General features: G+C 36.8%; 1 protein-coding gene across 6 annotated transcripts in view; it reads right to left on the reverse strand.

Moving 5' to 3' along the window:
- Positions 1–5,128: 5,128 nt before the first annotated feature.
- EML1 (EMAP like 1) overlaps positions 5,129–27,838 on the reverse strand; it is a 123,810-nt gene continuing 101,100 nt past the window's right edge. For 2 of the 6 annotated variants that reach the window (XM_071557536.1, XM_071557534.1), the window contains 14 exons: positions 26,017–26,127; positions 23,626–23,721; positions 23,009–23,143; positions 21,396–21,495; positions 19,123–19,277; positions 17,834–17,959; positions 17,443–17,574; positions 13,762–13,829; positions 12,169–12,257; positions 11,545–11,642; positions 11,330–11,417; positions 11,049–11,144; positions 7,186–7,316; positions 5,132–6,885 (listed from right to left, as the gene is read on the reverse strand). In XM_071557536.1, the coding sequence (XP_071413637.1) occupies positions 6,760–6,885; positions 7,186–7,316; positions 11,049–11,144; positions 11,330–11,417; positions 11,545–11,642; positions 12,169–12,257; positions 13,762–13,829; positions 17,443–17,574; positions 17,834–17,959; positions 19,123–19,277; positions 21,396–21,495; positions 23,009–23,143; positions 23,626–23,721; positions 26,017–26,127 (1,551 nt within the window). In that variant the 3' untranslated portion in view covers positions 5,132–6,759. Of the gene's footprint in view, positions 6,886–7,185; positions 7,317–11,048; positions 11,145–11,329; positions 11,418–11,544; positions 11,643–12,168; positions 12,258–13,761; positions 13,830–17,442; positions 17,575–17,833; positions 17,960–19,122; positions 19,278–21,395; positions 21,496–23,008; positions 23,144–23,625; positions 23,722–26,016; positions 26,128–27,838 lie in introns of all 6 variants that reach the window. The other 4 variants (XM_071557539.1, XM_071557538.1, XM_071557540.1 and 1 more) reach the window with 3 other exon arrangements.

Consider the following 27,838-nt stretch of genomic DNA (forward strand, 5'->3'; position numbering starts at 1 on the left):
TTGCAGAAGTTTGGGATTTTCTTATGAAGAAAAAGAGAGAAAAGGAAATTAGATGAAAAGGGAAAAAATGAGGCAATAATGAAGAAGGGAAAGAAGACAGGAAAAGTAGTATAGGAAAAGGCAGAGAAAAAGTATGAAAAGATACACTGTTGATACACTCCAATTTTATTTTATTACAATTCCTCAAGTGAAGGTGGGTGTTGAGAAGAAGGGTCCAACTGTGCTGTCAGGGGAATAGTCAGTGCCTTCTCTCGGAAAGGGAGGAGCTCGCTGGCACTTTCTCTTTTCCTGCTATGCCTCCGGAGGGCAGGGTTTACAATCACTGGGAAGGCTGAAGCAGGAAGCTGCAGCCTTCCAGGCAGCCAAGGAGGAACTCTGCCTTGCAGGCAGACCCTGAGGACCTGCCATGGTCTTACCTGTTCAAGGTAAAAGATGATCCATTAGCAAAAGTAGCAGACTTGTCACCCAAAAGTAGTCGTTAAGGGGCTGGGCAGAGAGGCAATGCTGTGCTCCTAAGTCAGAGGCTGTCAGGACACTCCAGGCTGCTACACCGTGTGTGGCCAGATTTTCTGCTGAGCAGGAGCTGTACATACGGGAAATGCCATAGGGCTTTTCACTTCAGCTGAGCCTCCTGTCAGCTCACTCTCCGACTGTTCAAGCTGTAGACAGAGACTCAGACAGAGCTCAGCTTCTGCTCTTTTTAGGTGCTGTAAAGGAGGCCAAAACACTTGAACCTCTGGCATAACAACCTTCCCTGTGGTTATACACTGATGTCATAAATTTGGTGCTATGATGTCAATGAAAGCTAATGAAAAGGAGAAGCTGGGCAGGAAGGAAGGAACCCTAAAATGTTGACATTTATCTTAATGAGAAATTGAATCCAGAAAGATCAGCCAGGACACTTGATTTTGTAGAGAGGAGTTCTCTTCAGGCTGCCTTGAGCAGACAGTTCCCTCTTCATCACATCTCTGCAGTGTGAGGGTAACACAAGGCAATGGCAAATTACAGTAATCTAACATGGCTGCAGAACTCAGACAGCCTATTTAATCTGTGCTCTCTGACCATAATGACTGAACAGCCTGAAGGAGATTTCTTTAGCCTACAACCTGGAATTTGGAACAACTGTAGCTTGGGTAGCGCCAACAGACAGAATCCTCAGAGCAGATGAATTTACTTCCCTCTGGCTACATGTTTATTCCAGGTAGTTCCACAGGGCACATTTTAAAAATGGTCATCTCTTAGAAGCTCATGCTAAAAGCCCATTCACTTCCATGGAGACTCAGAAAGCAGGTCACCATTCCCATGGTTATAACCTCAGCACCCCAGACTAGACCCAAAGAGGAAGCCTTTAAGGGACAGACCTGTCCATGAGAAATGAACAGAAATGTCTAAATTCCTTTAATGTCGTTTGTAGTCAGCTCAAAAACGGCAAAACCAAACCTATGCTAAACTGGGCCTGTGAAGCTGGTGGAGAGGAACCACTTTTCATGGAAGTCCAAGGTGCCAGTCAAGCTTTCCTAACAACAGAGGCAAAACACAAGATCAAGTAAGTGCCTACAGTGCCTTGTGACACCCACAGTGCAGTGGCTCTTTTGAAAGGAGGACAAGAATTTGTCGGGAACTGGGTGGACCGACAATGCTGTGAACCATCCTGACTGACAAAGACTTTTCAGGATGAGCCCATGACTATCACTCTAACTCAAACAAGGTCTATCAAACTCAGTGCTAGATGGCATCAATACCTCTGTGTAAATTATCACTCAGTCTTCTGCAATTATTTAATGAATTCAGGGGGCAAAGTTGTTCCATTAAGAAAAATGAAATTTCTGCAGAAGTGCATGACTAAGGAGAAACATAAATCTCTCCCAGCAAGAGCATGAAATGCTAATGTACTCAGCCAGCAGCCACCAGCCTCTGTCCAGGAGCAGACAGATCAGAGAGTGATTCTGTCCTTCCGCTCAGGAATCCTCATTTCACATCTTTTGGACAAGGAGATGTCCTGGCTTGGGGCATCTCTTCTGTGGGACAGACTGATGCAGCCAGAGTAGCATGGCAGCGACTGGACTGCCCCGGCTGTGAATCCCAGCCAGTAATGGGAGAAAAAGATTTCTGTTTAGGCTTTGCATAAGTCTGTTCTTTCCACTAGTAATTAAAGTGACATTTCCCCTGCCATCTGTAGGATTTTTTGAGGATGCAATTGAGCGTTCTGTCAACAGCCCAAGTTCCAGGAGGAAACACAGCAAAAAGAGGAAACACAGCCTGCTTCCCTGAGCAGAACCTGAAGAAATGAAAAATGCCAGCCCTTGCAAAAAGCGGGCTATTCGCCCTTGCAAGCTCTTGTCACATGAACACTTTTGAAGGAAATAATACCCTCTAATTTTAATTCTTTTGAAGAATAAAATTCATCCAAACATTCCACATAGGAAATATGACCTTGAATTAACTAATCCTGCATTAATTACAATAGTAAAAAATCCATTTCAACAAAATTGATTTGCTTTATGAGGATTTTTTTAATAATTTGAAATGGTAGGATTAAAAAAATACTTTCTTTTACATTTTTCTCCTTTCTTCACTTTATCTTTATTTTTACTTCTTTTATTTTTTTTAATATAGTCACTGGTTATTGTAGAGCTCATTTGTTGGAAATTATTAATACCTCTCAGGTATTAACAACCTGTCAAAAACGAGCACTATCAGAAACATCTATGTAATAATCATCTTTCAGGAAATAATTCAAATAGGACATACAGAATTCAGTTGAAAAATGCTGAAGTTTTCATATCATACAAATATGCACCTTTAAGAGTAAAATAAATACATGGAAACAGGCAAACATGATAATGAAAAGCCTATATTAGGAAATAGGTGATGATCCTAAAACCCAGATTGAGCCTGTGTTTGTTTTATAAATGTATAGAAGAGGGAAGAAAAGTATTTTGAAAGCATTTGTATTATTTTCTGAATAAGACTTAGAAGAATAGATATTATCAGCTTCAGTAGCCAATCACTTTGAATATCCTAACACAGAAGTATTACCTCCATACACGTGGTCATTATTTTGGACAAATATGACAGTTGTACTGCTGCAGTGAGTGCAGGATCACCAAATCCCACTGCTAAATGCCATACAATAGAGAAAAAATCCCTACACTAAAAATATTACAAAATCTAAGTATGTGATACACATTACAGGCTGCCCAGAGACAAATAGAAACAGTGAAGAAACAATGAGACAGTACTGATCACCTCAGTGCACTCACACAAAGAGGTGAGAGGGCAGGGAGGGAGGGGCTAAAAGAAGATGCACTCACTGACACTGGTAAGTGCAAGTCGCAGAAGAAATGCGGACACAGATGCAGTAAGAAACCAGGAAGTCAACCCCAAAACAAATCAGAGAAGTAGTCAGGGTCACTGGTTTTATAGGCAGGTAAGGGCAGCAACGTGTGCCAGGAAGGGCTAAGATGGATACAGTCCTGAAGGCTGAAGTCACAGAAGAGTCATGCTAGAAATGAAGGGAAGAAAAGTAAGAAATGGGAACTGAAATCAAAGTGGAAAAGGAGTTGCTGAAAGCTTGGTAGACAACAGCAATACACAAGAGACACAAAGAGATGAGTCTCTTCTTTGAGCAGCACTGCACCTGCTGCAGCCAGGATCAGGGGAGGGAAGGAGCAGAAGACTGGATCTATCTCCACCAGGGACTTACACTCCATGGAAGGTCAGAAAAAGATTGCTGCTGCTGCAGAGTGCCAGGTGAAGGAATCAGGTGTTGCTGAGAGAACGAAATAGGCAAAGTTTAGGCTTAACTCTTTTTTTACTATTTATTCTTTTTTCCTTTTAAAGTAAAAAAAAGAAGACACTCTTGAGAAAACAAATAAATGAAAGAGCCAAAGAACAAGGGTGGAAGAGGGGAGAGCTGAAGATTATCTATAACAATGGCAAAACTGTGTAGAGTTTCCTGGATAAAGAAAGAATAAACACTTTAACAGTCATCAAACGAATATTTGGCTCAAGATGTTACCATCATTGGCCAATTCAGCTAATACATTTATCAGGTTTTCATAGAGGAACAAAGACACATTTAACAGCAAAAGTTAGAAACAGAGGGGCAGCAGAGGCACAGATGGGATGGGATTCCTGAAAATCCCCTTTGATCCGTAACCCTGGGGATGAACTTGCAGTATCTCTCAGCCAATTCTTGTAAGGCGTAACAGTTTAAAAAGAAGAAAGGGATCACAAATGCTTTACTATATCCCAAGAGTAGCACCATGAAAGTAGGATGAGAAAGGAATGAGCCAACCCAATTTGCAACTCCTGTTTTCTCTGCTGCAAGTAATGACAAATCACCTACAATTCTGAATGCAGAAAACCTGAAAGCACAAAATCTGCAAAAGCAAAAAAACCCCAAACTAACTAACCAACCAAAAAAACGAACCACCACCACCACCACCCCCAAAAATAATAAATACAAACTTAAGGTATTGTGGGATAACCAAGCACCCAGACACAACGAGAACCTGTCACTTGTGTGTTATGAACTCTTATAACTGCATTAACCTTAGGGTAAGGATATTATGCCTTAGCTTCACACATTTCAAGATAAGGGAGATTGACATCACTATCAAAGTAAGTTGTTCCAGTGCCCCTCTGTCAATATATTTTCTTTTCCACATTGCTCCTTCCTCTGTATAAACTCAGCATAAGCACTCATACAGCTGCACGCCTCCATCAGATGAGGAAACTGAGGAAACAGGTTTTCTGTTTGCAGCAGTTGTTTCCCAGCTGAGTTCTCCTTATGGGCATGATAACTCTTGTGCTGCTGCACAGGATAGGAGTAACCAAATGGGAGCGAGATCTCTGCCTTCAGTGCCAGTGCCAGGTCACATCATGCTGAAGTGGCCCTGAAACTGCAGCCTTCAAAGGTCTTGCCTGAAACAAGTTCATAACACAGAAATTGTCAGGAGCTCTTGCCGTGAGCATAACTGAGCAGTGAAACGACACTACACCAGCTCACTGCTCAGAAATACACAATGTGTACCAGGAGGCAGGACCAAGGCAGTTTGTAGATGAGCACATGTGGCATGTCCTTCTCTGCTACAAAGCTGGAATTTCACTCTCTAGCTGTGCATTGTCGTTATGTTACCAGTGTCATGGTCACACATAAAATTATGTACCCCAAAGCCTAAATGTTATTGCCAAGTATTTTCAAATGCAGCTCTAATTGAGAAATCACAAATGTGTATTTTTAAGTAAAAACCTGTATCTTCTGTAAATATTTCACATTTAAACAAAGATACCTTACTAAATAGGAAGAATGCACTGAAAATTCACTTTAATACATGTTTATTGGTGTCCTGCACTTTCAGTGTAGGAAGTTGGAGATGTAATAAAAAAGTTTCAAAATTCATTGATTCCATTTCATTTAGATCACTCTAAACAACCAGTGCTTTAGAGTTCAGAGAATTAACATTTACTGTCCGTTTACAAGGAAAATTTTAATATTACCTTTTTTGAGTTTACTTAGAACTCCTCTTTTAAAATTCTTCAGATACATTCCTCATAGTAAACAATACATTTCAATCTGTGTCACAATCAACATTGATAAGGCCTTCTTAACCATTTTATACCACCTCCACTGTTACTTCATTGCAAAACACAATCTTATTTCATACTATAAATACCCATCCATGCACAAAACACAGGGGCCAGAAGTTACACATTAATATTTCATGTAGGCTTCCAAGTCTTCCTTTACCCTCTGCAGGTTTATGGTACACTTAAAAAGATATCTTTAGACTTGGTCTACTTGGTCTTAAAATACAAATATACAATATCCATAAGCATAAAAAAGTAAAGCTAGATGGCCTTACCATTTGTTATGAACTGCTAAAATCTTATACATGTACAATATAGCATCATGCTGATTAATATACATATTAGTTAAATATATCAACCAATAATGGAGATGTGGCCAAGCTTTTTTTGTTTTGTTTTCAAAAGGAAATGTTCATATACACGTAAAAAGATTTTTAATTTAAACTCATATGGATGACTTGAACCACACAGACATCTGTAAGCCCTGCTGAGATATTCAGGTCAAATTGGGACAAAGTCTGCTGATTCATCTGAAAGGGAACACAACTCCTCATGGGTAATACCCATGGTGTGCTGTTCCCAAGAGAATGCAAATTTACAGCATTCACATTTTCAGGTCTAGAACACTAATTTTTGCATCTTAAATTGAGTTTATATTTTTGTATCTATTCATCAGCTTCCATCAGAAACAGTTCAGTACCTTGACGTTGTCATAGATTTTTCTAAATAAGTAGATATACAGTACAAAGTGTAGATAGTGAAACAAATAAGCACATATATACAGTGTTTGAAAGGCATTTTTGTGACCAGTTTAGCAGTGTTTTTAGAAAACATTTAAGATAGTCACATTCTGCTGATACCACTGTATTGCAAACTGTCAAGCCACATTTCTTATATTAAACTTGTACTGCATTGTATATTGTACAACAGAGAACGATCATTCTTCAGGTGTGACACAATGAAAAAAAAAAAAACAAAACCACTATACTGAGTAAGGTAACCAGCACAGGGCTTAATTTTCCTGAGGTTTGTAAGAATTTTTTAAACAAAAATCACAGTGACCAGGCTAAACTGCAAACATACTGTTAAGTTTTAAATATACAGTTTATACATAAGTTCTGTGCATGGTTGACTCAACTGTGGATGTTCATGCTGATGTTTCCTTTAAATTACTCGCCACTGCATAATACTTGTATCTTTTCCACCTGTAGAGATGAGATGGGTGTCTTCACAGAGAAAATCTACATTAGTTACATGACTACTGTGTCCACCATACACATGGCTTGGAGCCTAGAAGACATCATATTAGTGAGAATATAAGCTGTCATAAAAACATCTCATTATAACATTCATACAACAGTGAAACCAAGGCATCCCATAATTCTCTTCCACCATTTTAATATTAAATTAACTTTTAAATTTAACTGCTGTCTCAACCAACCTTAAAAAATCCCTTAGACATATAAATATTCCCATTCTTCCTGTTTTAATGTGTTTGGGGGACGGGGGGAGGGTGTGTTTGGACATAGAAAAACAACATTTAATGCACTTGTGCAAAGTGCAAGAGTAAATTTTTGGGAAATACCTTACCCTAAACTGTGAACATGGATATGAGAAGAGATGTACTTTGCCAAAATCATCTCCTGTTGATAGCAGTTTTCTCCCATGTGATCGACAGACAGCATTGATATCTGTTCCATCTGAACCTTCAGGCCATACACCTGAAACAAACAGAAACTAATTTAAGGGGTTTATAACGGAAAAAAAAGTGACAGCTTAAGCTTCTCTTAAAATATTAATAAAGGATTACTTGTTTAAAGAAAAAAGAAAAAACTATGAAGATAACTGCATCTGTGTCAGGATGTGTACTTCAGTATACCACCTGAAGACCAGATCCTAAGAGGAAATAGAGCATTTTAAAAAAAACATACTTCATTCTCTCTAGTCAGCAAAGTGCTTTTTACTCTGAAAAATAAAGAATTCTGCTGAATTACAGTCATGTGCTTGAGCCTGAAAGAATTTTCATATGGTTATGTATAAAAATAACAGTTACTGCTTTTATTTTCCCTTCTGCTCATGTATGAGCTAACATACTTTCTTCATATTACTGCAGCCTAAAAAACACACCCATGTATGATCCCAAGTACTTTCTTCATATTACCTAAAGTCTAAAACCCGTGAAACAAGATGTTATATAGTTTAGATTTTTATTTATTGATAGATGCTTTGAAAAGAATCTGAACCTACTATGAAATATTTAAATGGTTTTTTTTCTACTCTGAGTAATTCTCCTTCCTCACGTACTCTACTCCTTCCTGTTGCACAAAGTGGTGTTCTAAAATTAAACTACAGGGACATCAGTGCAAAGACCAAATCTGTGCACCATCTTTAAGGCCTTTGAATACTTGCCTGTAACAAAATGTAATTGTACCAAAATTCATCAAGTTATTGACATTTAAGGTTTTTGTATGCAGTACTGTGGGCTTTATTTTGTTGTGATTTTTGTAATTTATATTTTATCTAATCCCTACTCAACTGAAATGGTACTTAACTTTCAGAAACCCTTTCAAAAGCACTAGGAGTAGGACATTCCATGTCTTCATAAGGAATTACAAATTTCTGTAAATAAAATACAAAGTACTGATTTGTAGACTGCCCTTAACTTTTTTAATGTGTGTGGAAACATCTCTTTGCTTGATAAGGGATAGTAAAAAAGAGGCCCAAAGTAACAGAGAGTGCAAAGAAGAAACATGGTAATTGCTACTCATGGAATTGTGAATATGCACAAAAAAAAGAGACACAGAAAAGCTGTTTTAAATATCTGTCCTGACAAAAGGGAGGCTTATGAATATCAAATTCTAGCTGGATAGAGGCAGGAATCTTCCCAAGAGGTCACTGTGACAAGCTGGAGATAAGCCCTAAAGAAAATGGTTAAAGAAACATGATTGCCATTTTGAAATGGATAAATGATCATAGCAGGATTTTTCTTTGAAACTTTGTGCTCTTTCAAAATTTATCCCAGTGCCTCGCTGCCAGTTTTTATGAATATGCAAATTGAATCCCCTTTGCTGAAAAATTAGTCTTATTTCCTCCATCCTCTGCAGACATGTAAAGAGATCATTTCCTTTTTCTCATTTGAAGATTGATGCCATGCCTTTTTTCCCTCATCTTCTCTAAAATTCATTCATTGCATCTCTTCTCCCAGAACAATATTTAGATGGATAATTCTTTCTAGTCAGCACATTATCTGTTGGTCCAATGTGCAAAAACCAGAAGCAACCATTCCAGCTGTGACTGAAACAGATAGTGATAGATGGATGACTGCTTCACATTTTGCATGGCATCCTTTTCATTACACATCCCACTAATGCATCTGCCTTTCCTACAACAGCATAATGCTGTTGACTCATGTTCAGTTTGTATGCAAGACTAATCTGATCTTTCTGTGCAGAGCTGTTCTCCTGTCTGCTCTCATCTGTTCTTGTATTTGTACAACTGGGTTCTGCCATTCTAGTGTGGAACCTTCTATCTGGCTCTATTGAATAGCCTAATTTTTTTATACCATTCGTCTATTTCTCAAGACAACTTGCTAATGCTGCATCTTCATGCCACCTACAAACTATACATGCTGGTTTATGATGTATGCTATTAATAAATATAATCACACAAGCATACTATTCAATTTACAGTGTTCTAATCAGTTTTGAACCCAACCAATCTGAGCTCTGCTTTGCTTGCAGTGTTGTCAGGCTTTGTACAGCATCATAAGATTTCTTCTTCTTAACCTCAAATACTATTTTTTTTCAAAACTGGGCATGTGCACACTTGGTTGTGTTACCCAGCAGCACATGGCTCTTGAAAGAGCATATACACCAGTAAGTGTTTTAAAGTCTTTGCTCCTTCACACTCACATTTGTATCACTAAAATATCCTCCCTCAAGCACATTTCTTTACATGCTGCTGATTTTCTGTTGAATCACCTCTAAACACTTCCCAGCTGACTAATCTGTTCCCATGTTTGAAGAAAAGTGTTCAATAGACCAATGTTCATTTCTTCCCCTCCCACCTTTGGTTATGCTGATCTGTAAAAGCTATGCATAGTTTGTGATTTTTATGTGGTTCTACTAGAATGAGAAAATACCCCTAGCTTCAGTCAGCCAGTATCTACTGAAAAATCAATATACTAGAAGCTTCACATCCTGGATGCTGTGATTGCTGCTTCTGTGTCCAGTGGGGCAATCCCAGCAAGCATGTGAAGACTGTTCATACTGGCTGCTCTGAGGCCCCAAGAACTGAACAGTATGAGTGACTTCCAACTGCACCAAAAGCGACCCCATATTCTAAAAGCTCTATAATTTGCATGAATCCAAGCTAAAAAGGAATACTCACATAAAGTGTTTAATATCTCAGACTATCTGAACCTGTGATGTAAAGATATTGTAGCTCTGTAACTATGTGTCAGGTGTACTCAAACCTCAGAATCATGTTAATAGTTCCATAAGGGCTTCCATGTGTCATGTGGAAAATACGTTCTATCAACATGCAGCCAATCTTCCAGGATTTCCTCTTTTTACCAAATCTGGATACTGTAGTGACATCCAAGCAGTGCTTGTCAGTTAAATGACAGAAAATTTGAATGTGTTTTCCCAGCATACTGCTACTGCCATATCATCTTTACGTTCTGAAAACATGTCCTTTCTGGCTGCCTTCTAACACATCGCTGCATCTATTCTACTTGAAATATAGGTGCAAATCTTCCTCGCTTACCACTTAAACAGGCTCTTCGAACTTTTACCATGGCTTCCTGTTTTCTCTTAAGGACTCAAGAAATTGAAGATTCTCATACTGAACTTTTGTAACACTGTCCAGTTCTGCACATACTGTGGAATGAGTACAAAGCTTCAGACTACACTGGAGAAAGTGTCAAGAGAAGTCCCAGAGAAACAAACCATACTGATTTTGTTATGTTTTTCTTCTTGAATCCCTTTCACCTAATTTAATTGCCATAGTTTGTATCAAAATACATGATAAAAATGAGAGAGACTGCCATCCATTTTGTATTTGCATAGTAACCCCAGCAAATGAAACCAGTTCTGGCAAAAGGATTTGACCCAGTAACTGCCTAAATACACAACAAGTCCATAGAACTAGCACTTTAAATGAAAAATGATGAGAAGTTGCTCCAGTGTGACAGAAGGGACAGTGTGTGATTTCTTCCTTGTCTTCCACTTATGTTGTAATTTAATATTTGTACTTGAAGCTAAGCAAGAATATCAAATCAAAGTCTTCCTGGATTGAAATAAGAAGGCAGATTGTAATAAAAATGGCATGACAGAAGTTCTGTATTTTTCCTTGAATTATGAATAGTCATGTTTCATAAGCAAAAGTTGGCAATCCAAGTGTTTGTTAATAAGAAGAATGGTAAGAGCTTGTAAGAGGCTTACCATACTTACCAAAAACATGGAATCCTAAAGTACAGGTGTAAGTGGCCCATTCTATATCTCTAGTTGTTTCAACACTCACCACTTGTTTACAAGCAGAGGGGATCCCTACAAAAGAAAAAAAACCCCACATGATAACATTTTTCATTCTCAAATTGTATAGATTTTTGACTGCACCAGATGAATTAAAACATATGGTTGATCTTGGCAGTTATATGGTCTCATTTAAATTTTAAATGTGTGTTAGACTGCCTGAACTTTGCACAAAAGGACTAAATATAATTCTTACTCACAGTATAAGATTTCATAGTCTCCTGAATTAGACACAAGATATTGTGAATTAACAGACCAATCTAGGTGAGTAATGAAGCTGGAATGACCCTACAAAGAGAAAAAAATATTGTATTAACTGCATTAACAGTATGTCTCAACGTGACAGTATTAACATAGAGCTACAAAACACACTTAAGGTGTTAATATTGAACCAGGAGAAAAAGAGGTTACTTACCGAACATTTGCCAATTCTAGTGTACTTTCTTCCATTTTCACTTACACCATATATATAAATGCAGTTGTCATGGGAACCTATTGCCAAGAAGTTTCCATCTATAAACACAAATGTGAACTGCAATTATTCCTGTAAGAACGAAGTTAGGCTAATCTTGAAAAGTTTATATGTCACAGACAAGAGGAACTGTTCTTAAAGGCCTTGACACTGAAAAATGAAAAAAGGTGTTCTATTTTTCGTTTTCCTTTGCATCTTTCAAGACTACAAACTAGCAAGTTTATACAGCAAGTATTACTGTTAAAAACACATGGCATTTCTGGAAGCAGCTACAGCCCATTTAGGGCTAATCTGATTGCAACGACTTGAGGAGTTAATTTTTTTCTTTCCCCCACCCTTCCCCCCACAGACAAACCATATTGAACATGTTGGGCAGGGAGGAAGGGAGGGAGGCAACAGAAAACGAGAGCTTACAACACCACCCATCCAGTGTTGCCAATGTTTCATGGCATATTTATTTTCAACTTCAGTATGGCAAGCAGGGAATTATTTTAAAACAAATAGGCCTCTAATTTAATAAAGAAATTCAATGCCTCTTTTTTACCCAGTAAAAAAATGCTCTCAAACCTGGTGAGTAACGCATTACAGACAGCTGTTCGTTTCCATCTGTGTGTACAGTGACCAAGTCTTTTGTTTCTGTGTCAAACACAAACCACCTGTTGTAAATACAGAAAGAGGCCAATAAATCATTCCATAAGGAATTTAAATCTACTGTAATCTTGACCAACTTTTCTTCTGTCAAAATAGCGTAAGTTTTATACCAAGAAAATAAAAACAGCAACTGCTACTCAGTTTGGTCTAATTTTACTTAACACAAGGATAGTTTCTTTCCCATCTTTTTTAACCAAAGAAAGAAAATGATCAGGCATTGACCTGACAACAATTTTCAGATTTTAGTGTGTTTTACTATGTGTATTGCTTTAGAATAATGTAAGTATTACTTATAATGACCCTTCTCCTTTAATAATCCTCCTCTATGCTATACTGATGTTTAAATTGATGCTCATATTAAATCCTTGAGCAAAAGAAAACACAAGTAAGAATAAGGACCATTCCCTTTTGATAGTCAAATAAATTATTAACAAAAATTAATTTGTGGAAACAGAAAGGACAAAGATAAAACTTGCATTTCAATACTTGCATCAGATTACTAAAGGCAAAGAAAAGATTTCTCTCAAAGCTTCTCCTTTTGATTTACTTTATTTAGGAAATAAAGTAAATTCAGTAAGAAAAGTAAATCATTTATTTAGGATTGATATACAATCTGAAATAATCTTGTCTCATAACATACAAGCTTCCTATATGTTCTCAGTTAAGTGGAACTGCTTCCAGTACTAACAGCCAAGTCTGCCCTCAAGTGACACTAAAGGAGAGAGGATGAAGTAAGGAGAAGTTACTCCCTCCTGTGACATAAACAATGGACAAACCGAGAGTCTGCCACTGACCCACTGCATGGCTATGGGCTCGACCTGCCATGGTAAAATGGACATACTAAACTTTGCCTCAGTTTTTTCTGTCTTGTTTATACCTTACACTCTTCACACAGAACAGGCCTCTTAAAATGCATTTTTACACTATGTCTAGCACAGTGGAACATTTGTCAGATTTTTATTAAAGCCTCTGAATTGCCTTTGCATTAAGGATCATGAACCATTTGCTACGTTTTCCATCACACAAAATTTTTCAATGTGATTTCCTCAACACTGCCCTAAAGGCCTCAGAGAAAATCTGTGTTCACATCTGCAAAGTTAACTGACTACTTCAGACTCCTGCTTCAGCCTCTCCTTTGCCCTGATGGACACAAAGACTTAACGTTTAGGTCACTGGTATGGTGACAGTACCTCCCATGCATGGTCTCTCTGCTAACCTACACTTTCTGCCCTCTCCAAATCTACCTCCTCTTGCTAATCTTAGGTTGCCACCCTCTCAGGGCAGAAACCCTCTCTTTGTTCATGCAACACTCAGCAAACACAAGGTGCTGGCCCAAGTCTAGGGTTTCTGGGCACTAAGGCAATATAAATAAATTTCCCTTTGAAATTCAGTAAAAATCAATAGGGAATGAAGACATGTCATGCATCTGCGAAACAAGAACATGAACTTGGACATGAGCTGGAGATACCAGTGTTTGTTGGTGCCCAAACTTTAGCTCTGCCATCTTACCTTCCAGTCAGTGTCCCTACTGCAACGACAGATGCTGAAGGATGGAAACCTGAAGACTGTGCTGGATCCTAAAATGTTTCAGAAAGAAGTACACTTTTTTACTAGTCCAGGTTATCAAGTTATAACAAAAACACAATTCAATTATCTGCCTCGGGAACAATCTCTGGTTGATTTTTTGGGTCGTTTTTTTCTTTTTATTTGAAATATAAACTTGAGGGGGGAAAAAGGCATTTTTAACAATTGAAATATTACCCAATAATTTTTTCCCCTCTATACAAGGCCACTGTTTTTGTTTCTTCACTATCTAAAAATAACTTGGCAAATGATTTCATAACAATAACATTGGCAACAACAGCTTCCCAACAAATCACAAACAAGTAAGAGATAAAAATAACTTCTTAAACTAGAGTTGGCCTAAGAATTAAGTATCAAAGTTGCAGTTTACCTACAGTCTAAAGGACAAGCAAGCACTTTATTCAACAAAGGTATGTGTCACTTTGCATGGAGTGGTAAAGCCTAACTTCTGTGCACATCAGCACCTTTTTCCAGCACCTGCCAAGCTGCAGCTTAGTGGGAGACTAAGGGCATGAACCAAGTTTCTTATTTTGATAAGCAAGTACAAAACATTTCACTTTGTATAGTGCATTATTGTGGAGCTAGGTAGAATCCCAGTGTTTTTCTTGTGATTTAAACATATAGCTAAAAAACAAGCTATGCATTTTCTAATTCTTGTTCAGTTACAAAGAATGAACTCCAGAACAGATTCTGATTATAGCAGAAAATACCAAAAAGAAAGCTTATTTTTTTCTGATACTAATCAATAAAAAGTAATTTTAAAATGTAAGCAAAAACCCCCAATCCAGTGACATATCTCAGAGAAATGCCTAGAGCCTTGATTTTCTATATTTTATAACATATCACATCATAGCTATTTTAGTAAACTTGTTGACATTTTTAGTAATTGGTAATTACTAGCCCTAGAAGCTAGGTGTAAAGGATATTGTCATTAATCTTAAGCAAGTGACTAATTTAAAAGATTTTACTAACTCTAAAAAAATTTCAGAGAACTGTTGAGATCCAGAATTTCTATACACGTGTTCTAAAACACCACAGTATTCCAGAAAGGATAATTTGCAATTTTTTAAAAAGTTTAATTTCACAGTAAATGCTAAAATATTCTATTGAATAAACCAGAGGTTTACACAGTGAATTTAATCTAAGCAGTAGGTTGCCCTCACAGCTACATTAAAAAACTTTTACATAGGTCTCTTGACAAAAATAGGTTAACATGAAAGAATTTATTTTCTCCAGATAATCTAGATCACTGATCTACGAAAGTCTCAGACATTTCAGGGGGTGCTAATAAGGAGATTATTGTAAAGACTGACAATGTAAATCTTGTCTTAATGAATTATTGTGTACTTGGAAGGGAAAAGAAATTAACTTATGTCTTGTTTAATACTCCCACTGCTGTTGCCATCAATGTTTTCAAAATAATCAAGGTAAACAAAGACATTTATTAAATGTTTCAATAACAACAGTTTCTTAGAGAGTCTTACACTTGCAAAACCGCAACTAAATATTAATTTAAGCTCACTGTAAGTCATAATCAGCTAAACTCCTGTTCTGTTTTTCAGAGGAAAATTATGTCCTTTTTTGAGTTGATGATTGCTTAAGTAACTTTATCTCAGAGATAGCAGCTCATCTGATTAATAGATTTTTTCCTGATTCCCATATTGTACTTATCTCCACTAATGATGCTTCACCATCACCCCACACTTCTAAATGCTCATCTTTAGACTGCAAGAGAGCGAAGTGCCAAATTTTGCACTTTTCTTCATGACTATAGGCCCTCCTCAGTATATCCTTCCTGTAATGAGAAATGTATCAGAAGTACTAACTTCTTAATCTATCAGTGTTTTAGAAAATGTATGCAAATATAGAAAAACACACACCCTTACACTGAGCACAAGATCACATTAGTACCTGAAATTGAATTACATGAGGATTTTTTCTCCAACAAAACGAAATGTATTAGGAAAGCATAAAAAATGGTAACTAGGATTTTACCCTCCAGGTTATTTATAAATCAGACTTGCATAAAACTAGATGTGCACCATTTCTAAATAATCAAATTAATCTCAAGAAACCCAAACAAAAAACTAACCTGAAGACTACCAAGATCTGCATAAAAGTTATCAGTTGTGTCACTGTTAGTCACTCTGAATTGCAGAAGTATTTCTGCAATCTAGTATGTTCATATTCCATACCATACACTACAGTACACTGCTATTGCTGCATTCCAAGACAAAAAAAGATACAGAGCTATCTTTTCTTAGAGAGACTACCAAGAAAGATGCAGGAAAGTTTGGTTAATAACTGATCACTGATTTTCAAAAATATATTTTAGAGTTGAAGTTTGTAGCTTAAGTGTGCTGTTATTTATTTGATTTGTCATCTTTGTGACAGTTGGAGTGATTTGCAAGTACATTCAGATTTTGGTGCATCTCAAGGTTTGACCATTCCCCTGAGGTCCATCTGTCTAGATTATCTTGAAAGAGGAAGGGGAGAGTGCTTATTTTTAAACCCAAATCATATTACCATATCTTTAACCCTAAAATTATTAGGAGGAAGGAAAATGCAATTATCTGCCTGGCTTCTCAGGCCAAATACTTGGCATTATTGATTATTCACTATCTGACACAGAAAAGACTTTGGTCAGCAACATGAGGGTCGTCTCTATGTTACTGGCTACAATTTGATATGCAAACCTGGGTATTTGGTACATATCTACACCAGGTGCTGCTTTCTTTTCCTTGTAGCAAATTTTGACCTTTTCCACTGTACAGAGGGCAGACAAAAAGATTGAGAAATAACTTGGTTATTATGATCAGTACATGTACTTCCAAAAAAACATATACACCTATTAAGAAAATGTAAGAAGAAGAATTTTTGAAAAAAGGTGATAATGGCAGAGAGATAAAAGACAAGCCAATGCTTTCTTATGGATAAACAATTAGAAGACTGATAAGGTGTCCAAAAATGTACTCTAAAAATCAGTTCCTGGTGATGTATATGGTAAGCAAGATCACTTGTCACCACAAAGTCATTAGGAGTTTGCAGATGCACAGATTGCCTAAGTACAGTTCAAAACTGAGCCTCCACTAAGTATTCCTGCAGTACCTTAATGCCAAGTTTCACACCGCAATAGAAAGGGAAATGCCAAACATTTGTTTATTTGTGAACAGGATGCATAAAAATACTAATAAATTATAGAAAATGAAGATATTCCTAAAACATTCTTTCCTTCTTTATTATGACTATCCTGCTCAGGACAGGAGTAGTACTAACCCTGATCATAATTACTTTTAAACAATAAATATTTCCTATCTTTACATTTGTGGCTCTCTTCCTCATAAAAAAAATATAAATGTCAACAGCACTGTACACTTCTATATGATGCAGCATATAGATTCGTATAGCCTAGGGGTTTAAATTCTGGTTTTTAAGAGCTTTATGTTCATTTTAAAAAAACCTATGACTCTTAATTGTTTCCTCAAGTTAGTAGTTGAGATAGTTTTAATCAATAATCTTAAGAAACCCCCAAATTAATATATTGTTATATAGAGAGAAAATTACAGAATTTCTATAACAGTAGAGCTGTGTTTAATAAATTTATACCTCTATAACCTTGTTCCAGATGGGACGATGAGTAGTAGCATCCCAGAGAGTAATGTGTTTGTCATGTCCACATGTGAAGAACTGAGGTTTAGAGGAATGGACTGCAAGTCCCCAAAGCTCATCAGTGTGACCCTACACAAGCAGAAATGTTTCTTGACAAGAAGGACAGACCACCAAAACTAAACATGATTAAACAGTATTAAAATGACCCAACTATACATTAAAGCATTCAAAAATATGTTAGCTTTAGGTAGATACATATTTATAATGTTATTTATTGCCAAAAGTATTGCAATAATAAATCAAATAGATGCATATTTATGAAACTTAAAGCAATATCTCTACTGCTATTACACACTTAGAAATGTTCTTGTAAGGCAATCCAGCTTACCTGGGTAATTGGGAAAAAGTCTCCTGATAGTGTACCCTGTAGGACGAAGTTCCTAGTGGTTCCTATTAATACAACATCCCCTTTTCCTTCTGCTACTGTTCTTATTGGACCAAACTGCTCTGGAATCTGTGGTCATAATAGAAAAAAGGACAGGTAAGTCAGACCATTTGTCAAGCATTGCTAATTTTAAAGACACATGACCTATCAAATATGTTTTCATAAATGTTGCACAGAGAAGAAATTAAATAGATTAGTATGTGTGTCTGACTTGGAAAACTTTAAAACAAATTGCAACAGCTCAGCAACTGTTTTTATAACACTACAAGACAAGACAACCTTATCTACAGAACACTCCATTTGGACATATGAACCAAGTATTTAAACAAACAGAAAAGGTTCCTTCATGCTGTGTTAAGTCAGTTGTATTTAATTGCACCTGTGATATCAGACTAAACATTTCTACTCAAAGCACTTTCTTGAATGTTTCTTTAATTGCAGCCTGGGTTCTAAAAGAGTCAGTGCAAATCTCCAATATATAGTTCAAGGGAAGGTGTAAAGTAACAAGGAATACTAGAGTATGAACAAATAAGAGAAAAAAAGGATACCACAGTTAGAAACAGCACAACAGGTACACCTTGTGCTACGTTAGAAAATGAATTACAAAAACTCACACACCATTCCAGTTGCATATACATTTGCAATATTTAATATTATACAGTAGAGTTGAAACCTTTCCTCAGTTTTATGCTGATTGCTCCCTTACACTCAGTATGTAAACAGTAATATAGTTCTGTCCAAACAAATTCTGCTTTTAAGTTCCTACAAAGCAACTGGATTAATTTTCAGAATTTATCTTATTATATACAAAAAACCCAACAACATCAACCAAGAAATTAATGAAAAACTTTGAGTACTAAAAACCCTTGAAAAATCCTCACATCGTTGTGAGAAAGAGGAAAGTACAAAAACATTTTACTACTGTAATAATATGAAGTTAAAAATTACTTTACATTATTAATTTCAAAGAAAGGAAGAGATAATATGGAAAGGCATGAATATAAAATTTGTTTTCCAGTTACCACAGAATTTAAAAAGTAAATACTATGTTAATGAATAGGCAATCACAGGAACGACCTGATGGCTCAAATGATATTTCACTTTACGACTGATTTGTATTCCCACAGAATACATATCCATAAGAAAAAAAAATTGATTAAAAAAGCCGTGTTTAGAAGACAGCTAAAATTTCTTTTTGAGTAGCATTATAATTTCAAGACAGGTGACATCACCTCAGTTTTGTGAATTTTTTGGTAATTTCCATTCCAAGATATCAGCTTTCGGTCTTTTCCACCTCCTGATACCAGCGTGCCATCGCGCAGCATACAGAGCGCAAATATTCCACCCTCGTGTGCCCCTTGAACTGCGTGGCTTATTCTGTTGGTACCTGTGTAAACGGAGAAAAGACATCTCTCCTGAAATACTTGGCTTAATAGCTCCTTTTCCCCCAGGTTTTTTCCTCTATTTCTCTGCTATCCTTCAATAATTATATCTAAACAATGGTAAAAGTGTTGGACCAAAACACATAGACCCATAGAAGAGGCTGAATTAGTACATCTTTAGATAGATTCGCCCACCTCAAAATTGAAAAGAATACATACTCAGTTTACCTCAAAGATGAAATAAAATAGGTTCCTTTAAAACTTTCATGGGGGTCTAACTTAAATAATTTGACATTACATTTGTCCTGAAGTATCATTACACACCTTATCAATAAAGAAATCATAATCCAGTCACTTGTTACTTTTCAAGAATATTCCACAGCCTCCAGACACTGAACTTGTACCAGAATCTGACTAAGCTACAGGTCCTTGTACATCTGGCAGAATGTGCTGAATCACTCTCCAAAGGAGGTGCGCTTTTTATGGATGACCTTGTCTTGTTCAAGTACCTTATAGATTCAAAACACCTCCAAACCAACTGTATTCGATTAAGTATCACTAATTTGATGAATCGTTACTACAATGAAGTACGAAGAAATCATTACTAGGATGCTATTACTGAAATGTGCACCTTGCATCAAACCTTGGCTAATTTGATGTATAGGACAAGTGAGGGCTGACACAAGTTAGAAAGAAATAACTGCATTTTCCTTTATAAATCCCATTTGCTTCCATCCACATCTGTGGATATAGTGTGTCAGGTACAACTGGTATCTATCACAAGAAGTTTTTGCTAAGGATACTCTGACCTGGTGGATGGAGTCCTCACTTGAACATGAGGCTCTTAGTCAAAAGTAATAAAGACATAGAAAGTACACTGTACTAAGAGAGAAAAACAAGAACAACATTTTTGTTCAACCCAAAAGAGCTGGCAGAAGGTGAGAAGAACTTGAGCACACTGAGAAATCCTTTTCATTCCTGGGAGAAAGGGCAGAAGAGGTTGCTTGCTAGTCTATGAGCATGGTGGCAAACTGTCCCCCGAGCAATGCACTGTCCCTGCCATGCCAGCAGCTGCCACTATCTCCCTGGCAAGCTGAAATGACAACAAAGAACAGGGAGAGGGGTCTATGCAATTTCTAAAATGAAGGGGAAGTGTTAACTGTCTTTCTTTAAATTACCATAGGAAAAAGGAAAGGGAAATAAAAGGGGAGCCAACTTACAAACAACATATCCACCCCCTTCCTCAACAGCAGTGCAGAGGTCAAAAGCATAAAGAGATAATTGGCTGCCAGTCCTTGGATGAAAAAAAAGCCTACAAAAACAGCTCAGTAAAGTTCAATTGTGTAACTAGTTCACTGTGTTGTTTTACGGGTCTTACACCCTTCGAGTATCTTGGGAGAAAGGTCTGAGTAAATAAGAAGCACCTGTCATCCACATCCCTTCTTCCTTTACTAAAAAAGGCTCCTTCAAGGGATTCTCCTTATTCCTATGCATGGCATATCATGCACTAAGTAAACGTTTAGGATGTTGCTGCTGTTTGCCCTCCGGCAGGCATTGCCTTCTGCTATCTAAAAGAAAAAAGTCTCTTCTTAACTAGAAAGTGCTCTTTTTAAAAAGTTCTTCCTATCCATCTGTTCTTTTGAAATAAAGATGAGGAATTCAATTAGATCTGAATACATTTTAGTTTGCCTTCCTAGGAAAACAAATAAAGCTATTTGTTGTCTTTTTAAAAGTGTATGTCAATAGGCATAATTTCTGCAAACAGTAGAGAGTCAGGCTGGAGATCATCAGATATATTAATAGTGTTTCTATCGCATTGATTAAGGAAAAGAACTTTTTCTGCCATTTCTTATTTCAACAAGATGCTGGCATAGCTCTGTGATTCAGTATTTAACCATAAGGAACACATTCTATAGAATCTTGTGCTCTAGCTGTTAGGTATAGCTGTTCTTTAGGTTCTTGTAGAAAAGAATCCAGACACAATCTGCTGGATTGGTCATGGTAAAGAACTCAAGATAAAACAAAATTTATTCTTCTTAAAATGCAGCTCTACATTCACATAAAATTTCACAGTGTTTAATATGCTTTAATATGCTGAAGTTAATAGTGAAGTTTTATCTTACCTTTCCCCCAAACCAAAATGTTTCCACTTGAGTCTCCTGTAATAGTATCACCATTTTCAGAAAAGGTCACACACAGGACAAACTTTGGCTTCTCTTGTTTCTGCATGGTTATGAAAAATATACACTCACAAGCAACACACAACCCATTCATTTTAAATGTATGCATTTGAGTAATTTAGTTTAGTCTTATACAGCTCTATTATTACTTAAATATCTACACAAGAGTTAAACACATTCTTATGGTCTAAACAGTTAATCTGTGCAAGGGCATAAAATGCATCAGTGGAGGTTGGTGGTCCAGTCCTGCACTCTCTAATTGCAAGCCGGGGACAGAGTGAGAAGGTCTGTCAACGTTTAACACAAGACAGGAATGCTCCAAGATAAAAACAAATCTCCCAACTACTGCATAATCCCAAATGCTTTAAGTATTTAGAAATGGACAAAGATGCAGACAAGCTTTATTATTGTAATTTATAACTCCAAAGTTTCTAGGTGAAAAAAGTATTACTAGAGAGTTTGGCTGTAATGTAAGAATTATGGAATCATCTCTTGAAAGAGTCCCAAGGTTCAGTAACAGAAATATTGCTTTCAGACCCTTCATTTATGATACTGACAGCAACAAAACAATGAAATGCATAAGGGAACAAAAAATTCAGTAGTAGCTTCTAAGGATATTATTTACATTCCTTGTTGACAACCTGTGTGTATGACCACTTTCTCCCTCAAAGTAAGAACTATTCTCAACTAGGGCCACCACACTATTACATCTGCAACAACCAGCAAGAGTAACAGAGCCAGAACAGAGGAAGAATTCTGCCCAAGCAGCTTAGGAGTTAAAAATGCATGGAAAAAATAAATTGAAATTTAAATGCATTATTTCAGCATCTGCTCCTGATTTTACACAATGTACAGTAACCAAGATTGCAAAGTAGTTGTATTGACTATACATGTGAGCCACAACTCCACAAGCAGTTGACTGTGTCCTACTGGAGAAATCTGCAGTCACAACAAACACCCCTCGAATGTGCATGCAACTGTTGTAGAGCTTAGTCTATGTTTAGTATCAAACGTTGAAATGAAAATTATATTCACCAAATAGTGACCAGCTCAACCTGTATTTGAATTACATATGTGTGTGTAACTGAGCAGAACAGAGGAAAAGGAAAGAAGATTCTTATACACATATTTTATGTGGTTTTGCAGGATTTTCCTCTGACAAGACAAAAAAACTACCCTCCAGCATATATAACACTCTCTGGGGTTTTGTTTGTTTTTGTTGGAGTTTTGTTTCTGTTTGTTTTGTTGGTTTGGTTTTTTTAACCTGAAATAATCACAGAGAACTTAGGAAATTTTATTTTGTAGGGGTAGGGGGTGTGGTGAGGGTGGAGGTGTGTTGCATAAAGAATACAGGAAAAAGAATCACAGTATCATAATTTCATTTGAAAACTTGAATGTGGAAGTTTTACCATAACAGGAATGCCACCTGAGCGTCTGCAGAATTTCAGGTTTAATAATAATTAGTTGTTTTGATTTACTCAAACCTTACTAATTCTCACTTCTGTATGACTGTACCATTATTATAAACATAAAATTAGAGAAATATTTTATTTTACCTCAAATAATCCTTGCTTCTTAATAAGGGAATTCCCTTCTAGTGTCCAAAAATAAAGGTGTGATTTTCCACAAGTAACTATTATATTTGTATCAGTAGGGTGAAAATCTGCAGCAAATACAGCTTCATTAGAGCACTTGGAAGGAAAAAGAAAAACATTGTATCAAAATCTAAAATTCAAAGAAAATGAAACAATATTACATAGTTCTTTAGTTAGATAAACTGATATTTCTGATAGAAGAAACATTCTGAGATATTAATTTACTGACATAGTCTGGAATACTTTGGCAGAATACTTCAAAGTCAGAAGATCTTTCTAAGTTAGTAACCAAATTTATTCTTCAAAACCATGTCAGACAATGAGTTCTACACATAAGATTAGTTTAAGACATTTGGGTTCTGCATATGCTCCTAATATTGCTGGCTAGAATTTTCTAATCAATTCTATAATTACAATAGCAAAATTAAAACCCCACAGATTATTGGCATAATCTCAACAGAGAGAAAATAAAAGAGGAAGCAGTAAAAAAGTACAAGAAAAAATATAGAACGACATTTTATGACAAGAAATCCACATCTACATACAAGCAAGTAGTATAAAATATCTTATTGCAACACCTTGACATCTGCCAGCTTTTCTTCTTTCTGCCAGTCCCACACAGAAAGCACATGGTCATTTGAGTCATCCACAGAGCATAGGCTACTTCCTCCATTCTAAGGCAAAACATGGAAAGTATTAATGCATCACCCAACCAACATGAAGAACACATAAATACACATTCAAAATAATGAAATACTTCTGTGTAAGTGAAAATATTTATACATATTTACACTTTAACTGTTATAGTTATCCATAGATCTCATAAAACGTAATAATTTATGGGGTCATTGAAAATCAGGGCTAAAAAAGAACCTAGAAAAGAAATTCCTGCAAACTGCAGCCAAATGTCAGGAACGAGGTAGGTATCTCTTTACAAACATTTAGAGGTGGAAATTTCAAAGGCAAACTACACACCATTATCCATTTTATTAAGAAAGATTTTCCTGATAATTATACTGAGTTTCTTTCTTTGCAATTTAAGCAAATTATTTCTTCTCAGATCTACATGGACACAGGGAAAAATTTACTCTTCCTATTGACAAAATGTATCAAAATCAGGGAGTATAGTAAGAAATTAGAAAAAAACTTATTTCTGATGAGTGTCTTTTTTTATAGTTTTGTCTTCTATCAGTCTTTTTAATCTTAATTCTCCTAATTCCTTAAGTCCTCCTTCATGCATATTTTCTAGACTTTCTCCTGTTAGTAACCATTTTTCTGATGTGTGAATCCAAAGGGTGGATAAAGAACTCTAACCAAGATCCTGCCTGAACTAGGAGCTGATCGACATCTGTCTCAGTAGTGATGTATAATTATCAGATGTTTTTTCAGTACCTATCTGGAAGGAACTTTTTGGACCATTTTTCACAATTTCTTTAGTATTCATTCCTAACTGAGCGTAGAGTGAATAAACCATCAAGTAATGTCCAATTGCTTTCCAACCCATTCAAATATGATTTTTGTATCCTGTTGCTCCTGGCATTAGCTGTGACTGCAGAGGAGCTCACAGGAACAGACCAAGCCTGTGGTTACACAAGAACTGTTTTGACACAATGCTGACACAAATAGTCCTTCCTCTGTCACCCATAGCACATCTGCTTGTTGCTGCCACTCGAGCTGAGCCACCACAAAAGTTTGGATATCACAGAGTGAGCCTGTCTGGGGAACAGATCAATTTCGGGGGAAAAGAAAATCCACGAAAACTCTGCTTCATTTTCATGAGATTGCTTGGTTGTCCCCTAATGAGTCAGGCCCGCAATACACCTCAGACACACCTACAAAAAAAAACTGTGCCAAGGCAGCTCAAGAGGTGGGGCAGAGACAGGACTGAGAGGGCTGTCTAAAGTGACAGAAGCAGTACTGCTATGGAATGGGAAGTGATGCTCAGAACAAGCTAAGCTGTGAGCAAAATCACAGTAGAAAGCAAACATATTAAACACTTTCTTTCTCTTGGCATATGCCGACAGTGATCATCTATTATTAAGGACCTCTATCTCTCCAGGGAGGTATTTACAGAGCATTTGCTCACTATTCCTTTTTATTTATCCTTCAAAAGCTGATCTTGGACAGTGTTGGTTTTCACCTTTATATTCTTAACTAGTTCTCCCAATCACTCCTTTCTTTTCTACTTTCTATAAAACATTGTGATCAATGGATTTTAAGTGTTTGTAGAAACTTTCAGTGACATACATTTTGCCTAGGGAATACACCATTTTGTCCTCTCCTATTTAAGAATGGACTTGAGACAACCAGACACCACCAATACACTGCTTATGGACTCTGTTGTACACAAAGGGCCTTGAGACTTGCATGTGTCAGGTCACAGACTCATGTCGTTATATGGGATTTCAATGCTCCCTGTATCAGCATATATATTTATTTTTATCTTTCCAGTAGATCAAAGGATGGTGCCAAGTGGCTAACAATAGGATTTACTTCTTTACAACCCTTCATCCATATGCCTTTGCTGTTTTCAAGCTAGAGATTTTGCTTCTCCTATGGGAAATTCCATTTTTAAAGGTCTGTCATGAATCATTGTAGGCACAGCAAGGGGGTAAAAAGATAGAGAGAATAAGTTTCTTATGTAGGGAGAAACAGAATAAGAGGATTCAAGGGAATTAAGGATACTGAAATTTAAGTACACAACTATTTCTGCAACAGCTTGCCCCTGAAGAAATTAATTGAAGTTTATTTTAAGCATAAGGTAGATTTCTGAGACTGCTGAGATACTGTTAGCTTTAACAGCAACCTAAGCTGCTGGAAACAGGGTTACAAACTTTCCTTCTCTAAACAGGAACCTGAGACAAAAGACAGCTTAGAAGTTAATTTTGGCCAAGGAAGCTAAATTTGAAAGACTTCAAAGACCTTTCCAGCAAATAGTGTTAATATGACTATTCATTTGCTTTACTTACAGATTTAGAAAAAGCAATGCAAGTGACAGCTCGGTCAAAAAACCCCATTCCGATGACATGCAGTGTATTCAGAGTAACAGAATCCCAGACGCGCACGTGTGGGGGCAATTGCTATAAAAGACACAGAAAAAATCAGCTGAAACAATGATGGCAAAAACCCACAAGGATTTTAAAAGTGAGACTGCATCTGAAAAAAACCAAAATACTTCATCAAAATTTAAGGTATTAAAATGATCAGAACTTCTCTGGAGTCACCCATGCAAGCACAGATATACTACAAATGATTTGCTGATTACTGTGCCTAGGACCAGTATCTGAGACTGACCATGCAGAGTGTACAGCACCTCAGGTCTCACTGGTCTCTGTTCACTGAAGTTCATGGCCACTGAGATATTCTTCACGAAGTGAAAATTGTTAATGTCTTTGTGACATGGCACTTACTGGCAGGTTCAGGAACAGTTTAAACTGTACCAACTGAGCTTATTCTGGCAAAAGTCAAACAGCAAGTGCAAAAAGAAACTTAAAAATTTCTAAAATGTAATTAATTAATTTCAATAACATAACAATGGCCAGGGGAAAAAAAACCCTGTATCTTTAGACTCTTCTTTACAACTGTAATTAGAGGGAGATTGATTTTTGTAAATAAAATCCCAGGCATACATACTGGCCCAAGATCAATTCCCTGTGAAAGCTCCATGGTCCTCCGTCCCTCCCTTCCCTCTACCTTTGGCTGCGAGAGCCCCACGGGGCTCCGGCAGCGCTGCCTCCCACAGCCACGAGGGGGCGGCCCCGGGAAACACTTGCTGAGGGAGGTTTGTGTTAAACTGAGTTTAACACAGAACCATCAACCTCTGCAGGGAAACAAGGGCCCTGCTTTATTTTCCTTCTTTTCTCATCCCTTTGAACTGAAATGAATAGGTTTTATCACAATATCAGGAGAAAAAAAAGCAACAGTCATCAGTCTTTCTTGTTCATAAGTAGTGAAATTGTCCTTTTAACAAAAATGAATAAATAAATATATACACACGCACATATAATGAAAGAAAAACAGGGCCATGACAGTAACTCAGTTATATAGATTGCTTTTATATAAGTTTACCTATATACCACATTCCTCTCAAGCATAGACATCAAACTAGATTTTATTTCACAAATCCAATTGTAAGTTATTGTATGTATGAAGCTAAAAAATAAATGCCACAGACTTCTCTGGTACACAATAAAAATTAAGTTTATGTTACTCAGCTAAGTTATCTTTACAGAAACTTTATATTGCATAACTGGGATTTCTTTATCCTCATTGTCCTGGTTTTGACTGGGATAGAGTTTGTTTGTTTGTTTGTTTGTTTGTTTTTTTCCAATAGCTGGTACAGAGCTGTGCTTTGTATTCCGAATGAAAATAATGTTGATAACACAGATGTTTTAGTTGTTGCTGAGCAGTGCTTACCTTTAGTCAAGGACTTTTCAGTTTCCCATGCTCTGCCAATGTGGAGCTGCACAAGAAACTGGGAGGGAGGAGAGCCAGGACAGCTGACCTGAACTGGCCAAAGGGATATTCCATACCATAGAACATCAAAACAAGTATATAAATACTGGGGAAGTGTTAGCTGGGAGGGGCCAATTGTTGCCGGGAGACACGCTGAGCATTGGTCAGCTGGGGATGAGCAACTGTATTGTATATCACTTTATCTTTCTTGGGTGTTCTTTCTCTTCTTTTGCTGTCCTTACTGTTATTATCATTTTATTACAATATAACAATTATCATTATCATCATTATCATCTGTTCTTATTTCAAACCACAGGATTTATGCCTTTTCCAATC

Source organism: Pithys albifrons, chromosome 6 (genome assembly GCF_047495875.1).
Source record: "Pithys albifrons albifrons isolate INPA30051 chromosome 6, PitAlb_v1, whole genome shotgun sequence".
NCBI classification, from domain to species: domain Eukaryota; kingdom Metazoa; phylum Chordata; class Aves; order Passeriformes; family Thamnophilidae; genus Pithys; species Pithys albifrons.